Source organism: Schistosoma haematobium, chromosome 6 (assembly GCF_000699445.3).
Source record: "Schistosoma haematobium chromosome 6, whole genome shotgun sequence".
NCBI classification, from domain to species: domain Eukaryota; kingdom Metazoa; phylum Platyhelminthes; class Trematoda; order Strigeidida; family Schistosomatidae; genus Schistosoma; species Schistosoma haematobium.
In genome coordinates this window covers 8,536,426-8,548,985 of record NC_067201.1, presented here as the reverse complement: position 1 = coordinate 8,548,985, position 12,560 = coordinate 8,536,426, and the positions used below count along the sequence as shown (strand labels likewise).

General features: G+C 34.6%; 1 protein-coding gene across 3 annotated transcripts; it reads left to right on the top strand.

The window, feature by feature from the left end:
- Positions 1 to 3,781: 3,781 nt before the first annotated feature.
- On the top strand, positions 3,782 to 8,449 carry FDX2_1 (Ferredoxin-2, mitochondrial; the record flags this gene model as incomplete). 3 transcript variants are annotated; one of them, XM_012940215.3, is made up of 5 exons in its annotated part: positions 3,782 to 3,831; positions 5,085 to 5,269; positions 5,302 to 5,347; positions 5,389 to 5,636; positions 8,259 to 8,362. In XM_012940215.3, exons 2-5 carry the CDS (start codon positions 5,188 to 5,190, stop codon positions 8,360 to 8,362), a joined length of 480 nt encoding a protein of 159 aa, XP_012795669.2. In that variant the 5' UTR covers positions 3,782 to 3,831; positions 5,085 to 5,187. The 3 variants fall into 3 exon arrangements, with proteins under 3 accessions (XP_012795669.2, XP_051065403.1, XP_051065402.1); XM_051216787.1 differs by having other exon boundaries at positions 3,782 to 5,203; positions 5,241 to 5,269; positions 5,312 to 5,347; XM_051216788.1 differs by having other exon boundaries at positions 5,085 to 5,636; positions 8,259 to 8,449.
- Positions 8,450 to 12,560: the final 4,111 nt, after the last annotated feature.

Genomic DNA, 12,560 nt, shown 5'->3' with positions numbered 1-12,560 from the left:
CTGTTGTTCTAGTTTCCCATGATTCCGAAATCCTTCTTTACAAAGTTTGTGTAAGACCTATCGTTGAACAATTCACGTTCTTATTTTCCAACCTACGTCTATATGATATACTAAAGGTGGAAGGAATACAACGATACTTCACCCGCAAAATACTTAAGACTGACTCAGTCATTGACTATAGTTCCCGATGCCAAATCTTAGGAATATCACCCCTTTGGGAGAGAAGGCTCAGGTCTAATTTGATTCTCTACTTTAAACTACTTAAAAACCTTACTTATTCAACATATAAGATGGTTCTTGCTAGAGATTCACATGAATACGAACTTCGGAACAAAGTATCTACCGTCACAGTTGAGAAATACAGATCAAAAACTCGGGAAAACTTCTTCCTCATCAAGTATGCAATAATATGGAACCATCCTCCCTCCGAAATACGCATGATAGCTGAATTACATAGGTTTGTAAAACTGCTTGATCAAGCTCTCACTTGCACTGATCTAGCACGTACGAACAAATCTGTGCCCCACTCAGACATCATAGGCTCTCTACATGTCTGGACCAAAATGGACTTCAAGTTCAGTTTGCCTTATTTTTCCTACTTTGAAGTTGTATCAGTTACTTTTTCCACCCTATTCCTTCACTTGAAGTAGACAGGTAACTCACTGAACTTATCGATACTGTTCAACTAAACTCGGTCGCTAAGGGACACTCACTACCACCATAAAAATCAAGAGAACCGCACAATCGACTGCCTACTACCAGTGGTCTTGCATCTATGGAGCCTGTTACCCATCAGCTAGTTAGGACAACACAAAATAACATCAGAACCAAGTTAATGTGAGTTTCTTCCTGTTTATTCTTTATTAGCTTTTTACTCATCTGTACACTATGTTGACTAGCAATTAATATTATTTCTCCACTCGTTACCTTATCTACAACTCATACACTTCTATACTCTTCCGCCTGCTTTAATGAACAACTATCCTATATTATACCCTTCTTAATGCCTATACTCCAACTGGCAACTTATACTTTATACTATGGTCAATTAAAGCACTACATCGATGCCTTACCCGAAGTCCATAACTTGTAACTGCCTGATAAGCTTGTAAAGTGGTACTTATAGAAATAGTGTTTTCCAACAGGATGTGAAACACAGAGGATTGTGTGAGGTATGACATATCCAAAAATAAGATAAAATGAGCCTGACATCACAAAAAGAGAGAGAGTGGAGTTACTGACCAGCAAGCATTGATGGTGAGGGCGATTACTTCAGTCCACCCGTGTTTATGGAGCAGAACATTTTGTATGTATCAGGCTCCTTATGACTGAGAATAAGTCAATCAATCTGTGATATAGATTGTGTTCCTACGCTTACCACTCAGACTCATGTTTCCAATTTTATGCTGGATTAGCTATTCTACTAAGACAACCTATAACATGCTAACTCGGACTTTTACACTAGGATTGTGTAGCTGGCATCGGATGGACAAAATAAAAAAAGAAAGAGGAAATTAGACAGTGAAAGATATAGTTATTAGTATACTTAACACTTCACCTTCTATACGCACACTCCCTTCTAATAAACCGCTTTCCTTGTACCAACCTTGACTTCTCTTCCTTCATGTGAGCTTACTCCAACGTGTTAAACAACACAGCTCATTGTTCTTTATAACCACATTCTCTTATGTGGAGCCTCTAACTTCATTTCATTCTAACAAGAAATAATATGAATTTATTCTTATTTATTACACCTCTGTCTGCTCTACTACACAATGTTAAGCAACGTTTCGCGTTTATATCCAAGCGCCTTGCTGCTCTTCTGTTTCTCTTTTCTTTTCTTCAGAATCTTGCTTTGAGCGCACAGCTATGGAACTTCTGACGTCTGGGACAAACTTGACGTACGCGTCTCCTCAAGGTCATAGTTTACAGCAAGCGTTCTACGAGTCTACTTCATAACAACTATAAACTTAATAAGTTGGGAAGCATGCTGTGTGCCAACAAATGTTGTAATTTGTATATCATGCCTGTAAAATTTGGCGTGTACCTGACCATGAAGAAATATATTATTATTATTCACTGCATTTACATGTTTTTTTCTGAACTATATCTATATTTTTCTAGTCGATAGTTGGTTATGGCGGCTGCCACATTGATTCGCTCCTCTTTTTGATTATGCAGCTTGAATCGACTAGAGTTATGAATCAGAGCAATTTTCGAGAATCGAAAACACGAAATTAACGAATTTAAATGTTATCTTGCAAACAATCTGTCTAGAAAGTATGGAGTAACATTTCTATGTTGGCGGTGTAGATCACCGACGTAGATGATCTATATCGAAAGTGATTGGAGGCCTACTCGAGTTAGACGTGAAAAGTGTGACAAACCAGCTAACGTCGAAGTCACACCTCATGGTCAGTACCTTACGTGGACTACCCCATTGACGCATCAAGGTACCATAGACGCTTTGAAGACTGTACAACACAGAGGACGTTATTACAGAAATATATTAGCTAAAGTAGATACAATCGAAAGTAAGACCACTGCAGCATGGGCCAGTCCATGGTATACGATTAACTGGCGCGCGTTAGTTGTCCCTGACCTTGACGAGGATCGATAATTTGCTCGATATTCAATGACCCAACTGCCGGATGATTTGGCTAGGGCTTAGTGACATTTCGCTGGCCCTACAGTAGGAACATTTTGTTTTTGCACTTGGTAATTATCATATATCTTCTATCAGTTTAACTATGTAGTGTAACTTAGACTTGACTACTGGCTGAACGATTATTGGTTGAATAACAGGGCAATAGTATTTTTCTCGGTTATAGTGTACACTTAAATTTATAATGAAATTTAGGACCCACATTCACTCATTAACGTTGTTTTAATTTCGACTGGGCGATATCACGTATCTTAATTAAACTAGACAGCTAAATATCGACTTTCCTATCGAGTCACCAACCGTTGGAATTCATCATCTAAACACGTGATTGAAGCTCTATCTATCTACGCATTCAAAAGAAAATTAGATCAACTGAGAGATCACCATTACTAGGTATGACACAGAACATCCAACCTCCTGTACCTTCCAAATAAAACTGCATCTGGATTGAAAATGCCACAGGTATTCGGAGTTTGATAACACCTTAACCAGTGACACCTAATATGAATCGTACCTATCAAAGGAAATAAAAGACAAAAGCTTTTGAAGATGTATTTGATAAGTTATTAATATCTAGGATCAATTGATCTATACTGGCTGACGATTGCAAGGGATGTTGAACACGACATTCCCACTCGTGGGATGCATGGATGCATGACAGAGCGCTTTTAGCTAGGCGAGTCCATTAAAAATGATGTGTTTGGCATCCAATGTCGAAAACTTACAGGGCTATTTATTTTGGGGATTTATTTACCACTACACGACTATCAATTAATAAACGTTTTATCTATCCATTAATCAATGGTCTTCTATTAGCCAATGAATTATCACTTTATTATTTTCACATTGCAATCAACTAACGTTCTGCCTGGTAATGTGACAGCTGCTGGTATCTGGAAACCGTTCTGCCCTGAGAAAAACGCTCGCACTCAACTACAAAATTTACAAATCCACAAGTAACCACGTAAAGGAATGGAGTTAATGCAGTCGAGATGCTATAATGGCATCCAGTAGACATTAATAAATATCTGAGGCCATACTAAATCAAGAAGAAGAGAGCTGAATTAAATCAATCGTTTACACATGCTTGCGGTAAAGATATTGGATATAGGATATAAATGCTCATAGCCTAAATTTGTGCGTTACTTTATCACGGTTTTTGAAGAGTATGTTATAAACTGAGTTCTGCAACATAGGCAGCATTTAAGTGTATAATTAGCAGATTAGGAATCCTTTTTCATCTTTCAATGAACCGATTTTTTCTGCTTCTAAAGTCCTAATAGGGCTGGATATTAAAATCTGAAGTTATAGTTAGAAGTTAGTGATCATATGATGAACTGATCCCAACTATAATACAAGGAAATCATAGAAATAAGCTTTTTTGAGCTTACAAATGTGTGTACTTCGCCTTTCCGAAGTTAGTGTTAAATAATCACCAACTCGTCAATTATTTTCCTTCCACGTATGACGTGGTATTGCCTATATTGTAATTCCTTAATTTTCCGATTATGTGACCATAAACCTATTGTATAATGTCATATGAGTCGTTTTATGAAGCGGAACTGCACAAATAGAATCCGTCCTGTGTTGTTCTGTCTCGGCTGTCGGGCTAGCCAACTAACGTAAGAGACTGGGATCCTGAACCAATAGTCGTTAGATATTAATCTCAGCCATTATCTAATTGTTATTGGGTTCTTAATAATAGAATAGCAGTTGTGTCATTGGCCTCACACAGGCAATCTCTACATGATAACAATTGCTCAAACTAAATCCCACGACTGCTGCATGGACACACACACTATGTAAGAAACATGTGCTTTTCTTCATCACATCGCTTTTATTGGCTAGAGTGGGATAAATAATGTTTCATAGCCACAAGACAAAGTATTTTGCCTGTCCATCAAGTCGTTTTCCGTTTTTTAAGCCTAACTTTTCTCATCAAGTTTGAGTTACTGATAATGTCCAGGAACCAGCCACATTTGTACATGTTTTTTTCACACATTTTTAGGTATTATAAATCTTATTATTTTCGTTTTTGTCTATTCTGTCGATTCATTCTGACCGTTTTATTGGTCCATAGTCCGATTCGTGTAGTTATTCTGGTTTGGGAACCAGGTTTTGTAGAGCCCTTACATAATTATGTAGTTGACAAACTATTCATGTAGATTTGATCTGTTGTATTTCTTCCCATCAGTCTTTAACAAACAAAAGGCACATTTTGTAAGGTTACTTATAATTACTTTTTACAAGAAAGTTCTTTATTTTATTTAACGCAACTGGGAAGCGCTTTATAAACCACTAGGTTATCAATTTTGTTATAGGTTTACTAAGCGTTAGCCTATTCTCATTGTTACACTGTTTTCCTAAGTTTGCTTTGATAAATATGGATGTGTCGTAACTTTCAATTTCACTTTTCTAGTAATTTCAGCCTCAACAAATTAGCACAATTTTCGCTATCATTGGAAAAGATTTTGTAGAAAGTTGGCTGCATCAGACGTCCAGTTTCTGTCAGTGTGATTAAAATGTCCCATGTTTTGCGTAATGTACAGTTCTTCCATCATTTGAATTCATTCAGACGTTATCTCAAACCTTTGTTTCTGAACCGTAAGAAGCTTTTCATTTTATAGGTTTAATAGACTCAATAAGAAAGTTTAATGAAAACTCCACCCCTGCTTCCAAAACGTAACTCTAAATATATTATGTATTTTAATGTTTAATTTTAGAGTAAATGTTCGATTTGTTGATCGAAATGGTAACATCAGACATCTTGAAGGAGAAGTTGGAGATAATTTGATGGTACTGGCCCGCCGGCATAATATTGAAATAGAGGGAGCTTGTGAGGGTTCTCTGGCATGTTCCACTTGCCATGTCTATATTGATCAAAAATTTTATGATCTGCTCCCACCTGCTTCTGAGGGGGAGGAAGATATGTTAGATTTAGCTGTTTTCCTACAAGAAAACTCTAGGTTATGTAAGTTACACGTAAATATCCTTTTTCCCAATAGTGGTTCGGGTTGTTTCATATTTGTCTTTCTGATTATATTGTCTGCACGAATAAAAATCCGTCTGACCACTGTTATTACCACCTAATAATACACTTAAGTTGTGACATTTTTTGAAACCTACGGCCTCAAATTTAACTATTTAGGATTTTGGCAATCAAAGATATTTCTATACTTGTTGTGTACATAGAGACTTTGTTGCAAGATCAAAAGTTTAACGATATTTTCACACTAGCAGTTATCTTGTAGTATATAAATGCATGTAAATAATTAATAATCACGCGGTAATATAGTAAAGACAACATTACTGAATGTTGGGTTACTTCATCAGTTCTGTTTTTTGTATACACGTAACTCAATATATATTTTGTGAAGACAAGCGAAGTCTAATTAGCAGAATTAAGTAAACTTAATTCACCCAACAACTATCTTCAAGGTACAAACAAATTCGAGTGTAAATAAGATTATTGAAATAAACCGAAAGTGTCAAAACTTGTTTGGTTCAATGAGCTCAATATATCAGATGTTTGCTGTTGTTGGGAAGAAAGTTCTAAAACTGGTAATAATACGTATAGTGATAGCATAGTTAATTTCTAAAAATATTAACTCTTAACTACTGGACTACAAATCCAAGCATCGCTCCACTTTCTTTTGAGTAGCCTTGTGTCACCAGCTTTAAACTCCATTATATAAACTTGGTCTTGGTTATTAAATTACATTAAAAATTTTAGGAATATATGAAAGTGCTGTTTACTGTACTAATATAATAAAAGTTATCCAAGTTCAAATAATCGAATTAAAGAAAAATACCATGACAATACAACCAGGTCAACGTAAATATCAATAAAATATTGGGTTATTGACTTTATTTTACTGTAAAAAAAGGTCATGTTGTGTAACTGGACTTTTTTCTTGAAATATAAGTGCAATATTTTCAGACAGTCAGTCATTACCAACTTAAAATCTGAGACATGTGCGCCGGCCCTAGTTCCCATACTACATTAGCACAACTAGACAAAAATAGCACCATGAATGATAAGAGATTAAGATAATGTAATGTCATTAATAGTGAGGACGTAACAATATGCGTATAATTCGGAAAGACAGAATTGAAGGGTTTGTGTGAAGGAACACTGAAATTCCCAATCGACAAAAAGATAAATTGTGGGTGCATCTGCCCCATGATGAGCGATTCTGAGCCAAATCACCCAGTCTTCAAGCAGATTTCAACCAGGTAATCTACATTTACCAACATGGATCAGACCAACAGCTACTGACCTCATCTACTGATGCCATGTCTTGGTTCGGTCACTGCTAGCTTTCTTCTAACCTACTGCTTCATCAACAACACAGGTCTTATTTTTACGTGACTTCCTATCCCTCTAATTATTACTAATTTTTTCTAGGTTTTTTATTTTTATCTTATAACCGATGATAAACAGATAACAGACACCTTACTGGGGGTTACTCTTTAATTATTGTATGTGTAGAATCATACAAATAGGTTTATTTGTACAAGTAGTGATATATATCATCTAGTTTACTTTAACATACGTGCAGAATAAAAGGAGTGCCTGTCTAATCTGATAAAGAATGTGCTATTGGTCTCCTATGAGGATAATAATTCTGTTTATCTTCTTATCCTTGAGTAATATTGCTGGTAATCAATATTTAATGCTAGTCAGCTTCCATAAGTCCACTTTAGCTCCCATTCAACAGCATGGTACATAAATATTGGGTTATTAGTGTTCTGCTTCGTTTGTTTGCCTATTGCTTATTAAAAGAGGTATAATAGCTGATAAGTAAACTCCTGACGACATTTATTCTCTTTTTTAAAACATTCATCCAGAAAATATAGTTGATTTGTGCTTCAGTTCTCCACTTCAAATTTGGTGTCATTAAGAAGACCATGTGAAATGTGCTTAAATACATTACTTAAATAATATATCTGACCATTCATAACGCGGAAATGTTATGAAAATGTCTTGTATAAAATCCCATCCTACTAATTTCAAATATTACTAGTTCTGCCTTCAGTCTCGCGACAGATGTGTTGGCGACTAATGGTCGCGATGTTTCACTCATAGTCTGTGTATTATTGATCCTTAAATGTAATTAGGATTATTTTAGTGCATTAACTTAACAAGATTTCGGGCTGAATTCTAGGTATAAAGCAACCTCCTGAGTATTGAATGATAGCTGTCACTACTTGCAAATGAATATTCACAGGGATATCTTTAATTAGTGCTGTGTTAGCAGTTTAGCAACCTATCAAATGTTTACAGGTTAGCTCTAGTTTCTAGTTGGTGACCAAGGACTGAGTTTACATATGGCTAAATTTATTGATCTCAAGGACATGTCAAGTTTAATTTCGCTTCGACCGACATTCATCCAATAGTTTTAGATCGTTGCGCATAGTTCTGCTAATTATACTCGGTTTCCAAGCCTCTTTACTATCTAACATTTTAATCATACAGTTATTTGAATTTAAATGCGTATATTTAAATTGATCTTATAGAGTTAGTATATCTTTGTGTGCAACTCTTTCATCTTGCGTTTAAATAAAGAGTTTTATTATCTATTTCATTTAGCCTGCCAAATAATGCTGACCAAAGAACTAAATGGAATGACAATCACTTTGCCAAAGGCTACAAGAAATTTCTATGTTGATGGACATATTCCACAACCTCATTAGTTATCATCATCTTAAGATAACTTTATGTATATTGTATATAATAGTAATATCAGAAAAATTAAATAAAAGAAACATTATTTTCTGAAACTTGCTCCTTCTGCATTTTACTGTAATAGTCAGTTTTTAATTGGCATGTTGATATTTTTCATTGTTATTTTTTTGGTTCCGTTAGGTTACATTTATTGATATACCACATTTTCATCTGATTTGTTACACCATCTGTTTATTATGAAACTATAGGTTATTTGGTTCTGTCCTATTTAACTTAATTTGTTCATTAGCAGAGCATACATGTACAACTCGATCATACTCCTAAAGAACGAATCATATATATATCGGTTCATAAATGATTATTTGATTAGCTGTACAATAACATGTAATTGCATTACTTCATGGTGTCTATTCAAATTTGTGAAGGATAATTATGCGTTTATGTTACGATTGTTTCCAAAAAATTAATGTCCAAGTGCATTATACAACTTAGTGGTCATTATGTGTACCATTCAAATTATAAGATATGATATCCATATTCAGTTAACCTCTGAAATACGTTAATATTAACACGGAACCTGAGATGAAGTATTTAAAAAATTGTTTGAATGAAGATGTTGATTCATAGATGTACTCTTACAGAACAAACTCTCAGTCAGTCAAACGCAACGTGGAACCTGGAACATGTATACATTTTTTTAAGTCCTCATACTTCATTAGCACAGCGAGATAAAATTGTCAGAGAAGATCCCAGAGTAGTATAGATAATAACCGTATTAGCAGTAACAGAATGAATTAGGCACCGAAGACACAATTTTAAAAGAAAATATAAATCAGTAAAATGGCGAGAGAAATTTGTGAGGGATTTAAAAACTTATGATCCAAGGGAAGACAAAAAGTGAATTGTAGGTTATCGTATACACTTAAATTATAAAATATTATTACTCTTTTGGCAATGCAACGATTTTTTTTGGATAATGTCGAACATTTTAAGGTTTTGTTATCAATAAGTTGGATTCCAGTAAAATGATCGTTCATATTTTAACTATTTGATAAGTACCTTAGAGCCACAATGTTTAGTTTTGAAATATAAAAACAACTAAATTTTGAGTTTCCCCAACAGATCATTATCCTTTTAAAGAACTCAGACATAATCAAGGTAAAACCTGGGGAAAATACCTATCGGCTCAATTTCACATCACAGCGTAATGGGATGAGACTAACAATATGGATAGCGAAGGTATTGACATAATAGTAGTTCCAATGTTAATAAAAAAGGCTAAACGTAGAGATTGATGCTTTTATAGGATATACGGATTGTTGCTTATAGTGGAAATCAGGATGCGCGTTTTTTTATTTGCCACTAGTCATTTGAATGTGCCTGTATATCAGTGTTGATATTCCCGTTGAGATAAGAATTCAATTCCTTTCACTCTAAATGTATCGAGGCAATACTCCCAGGAAGTATATATGCCAGAAAAGACTGATCGAAATTCAGTCCTGAATAGTAATATAGGATTATTTAAACCCTTACTAATAATAGTACATATTATACAGTTAAAAAAGAAATGGAACAAGGGATTAGAGTATAAAACTCAAGCTTTGGAGAAAACTGAAGAACGAGTACGTCTGCACTTTTGCGATAGATCTACCGTATCACTTACCTTTCCTTCAATCTACTATCCCATCTTATTTACATATATCAATCGCTGAATGGTAACCCATGTAATGTTTGTTTACTTAATGCTAATTAAATTTTATCTAGCCAGTTACTATATGCCTATCAGTCTGTCTCTAATTTTGACATTGAGTACTATGATTCATTGTCTCACCAGGCGCATCAGTTTACTGAAGATTTCAGATACCCTTTGTTGACGAGTCTCAGTTTATTGAAAACCTAGGGATTTCGTAACTTTCTCCGGTCACCTAACGTTGGATTTTGTCGTTTTCTTAGCAGTAGTTTCTTTTGCAAATCTGCAAGCTTAAAGAAAAACTAAATAGTCGTTAAGCCTTCATACAGTTCTTTCTTCTAATAATTTTTATTAGATCAAAAACAATAACGTTTGCAAGTGGAGAAATGAATTCATTTTACTTTTCTGGGTTTCAATAAGCTACAAACAATTCAGGTTACAGTGAATAATAAGGCTTCAAAAAGTTTATTAGTGCTTTATTTAATAGAGTCGAGATGTATGTTTGAAACTGGATAGAAAACTTGACTAATTTTATCCACGTTTCCTATGTTCACTGAGTACATCTTACCCAGTGCTTCCAATCATTTTTCCGTCCACTTGCTCAGTGCCATATATTAAGATATAATTTCACCGAACAGTCCATCTCAGAAAGATATAATTACCACTGAAATCAGACCACTATTGCAAACCTGGAAGGCCGTTTTGTCCTGGCTTGGGACTCCTCAGTAGTGCACGTCCACTACCCCACTCACGAATGCTTAACCTCTAGACCACTGAATTTGTATCCAACAGTTCGACTCCCACATACAAGAGAGTACAACTTTAATGAAAGTTGGGATTTGAAATGAAATTTACAATCGTAACCTTCAGTACTTACCCATTAAATGGACGAAATAACTGAAACTGCTGGATACAACACACTAAAAATTGGGGGCCTTCCTGACAAACCAAGCCTAAAATTTCTCATGCGAGAGAAAACATTCAATATAATATTCATAGTGGTTTGAACCAATACTTAGTATGCTGAAAATTTATTTGTACAAAGTATTGAAGGGTACATTACAAGTAATTATACTAATAATAGGAATAACCGATTACACAGTTGAAAAACATAATTGGGTTAAAATTAACCCAGTTAGGGAAAAGAAATTAAATTGATACAAATAAAATTTATACAGGTGCTCTGAATGCACACTTAAGAGACTACTTTATATATCGTACAAACTCGTTTATTTGATTAGTTCTTATAATCTCATTATTACTTAACCATAATGCTGCTCGAGTTACATTTAAATGCATTTCTACTGTTTAAGAATTTCCTAAAAGAATCCGAATTCGTTTTCATCTATTATTTTCAGCATATTTCTTTTATCATTTTACCTGGAATAATAGACCTTTTCTGAGCTATAAAGATTTTCCAATATCATGTTAAAATTTCAATACTGTTCCACAATTGAACATGTGTTATAGTTTGCATCATGAACTGATCTTAGTTTGATAATCAGTGAAAACTAGGAAACACTCGGTAACTGTTTCGTCCTAGCATTGGGACTCCTCAACGGCACGTATTCTGTGCCCCACCGGGGTCGGACCCAAAACCTCCATGCCTCACACTAAGCGTATTAGCTCTTAGGCCATGAAGTCACCAACCAATAATCCATATGTCTAATTTCAATCAATAACAATCTTTCAGTTATCTGAGATAAATTGTGTTCTGTTGGTTATATTTTTAGACGGAATTTCAGTCATGTTCCTAAGAAGACATAAGATAATATTACTTTACTCATCTATTTCTGTACTTATAGATGAATTACTGAAAGAAATCGTCAAGAAATGATTTTAGCTTCATTTGGCCCATAGTTTGTAGACATTATGATTCATGACTCGACTTCGAGTACATATAAGTAACTAGATTTGCATTTCACGACACTATTTCTAACCCTTATTTAAAAACATGTAGCTCAAAGCCGACTATGTACAACTATATTTGAGGTAATCGGTTAACAATAAAATCAGACTAGATACATATAATTACTAAGCTTACTGATAAGCTTCCATTGATATATCTACTTTTGTAAAGAAAATTTTAACGACTCAGTTTGCATTCTGAGTTGTCGCTCAATGGGTAAAGCATTTGACTTCTGATCTTTAGGTCCCAATTCCGAACCCCGCTCCGCTTACTACTTTCTAGCCAACTTGGTAGTATAATTAACCCTAGCACTTGGAGTGTGGCTTACACCTAATTACCTGATAAATGAGTTAATTTTGGTGATGGTAATATATATTTGTCATCTCTTTTTCCAAGCTATCTGATAAGCTTATGTAACCTTTATAAAGTTACTTATTATTTCCTCAGTGATAGCTATTAAACCTCAGTGACTTTGTAGAATACAAACACCGACAACATACTTTATCGTTTGAATTCATAGACTAACATTCTCATTTACAATTCTGTTTAGATTTGAACTATGTCTTAAATAATCCTATGATTATTTCCTCTTTGAGTTTTAACTACT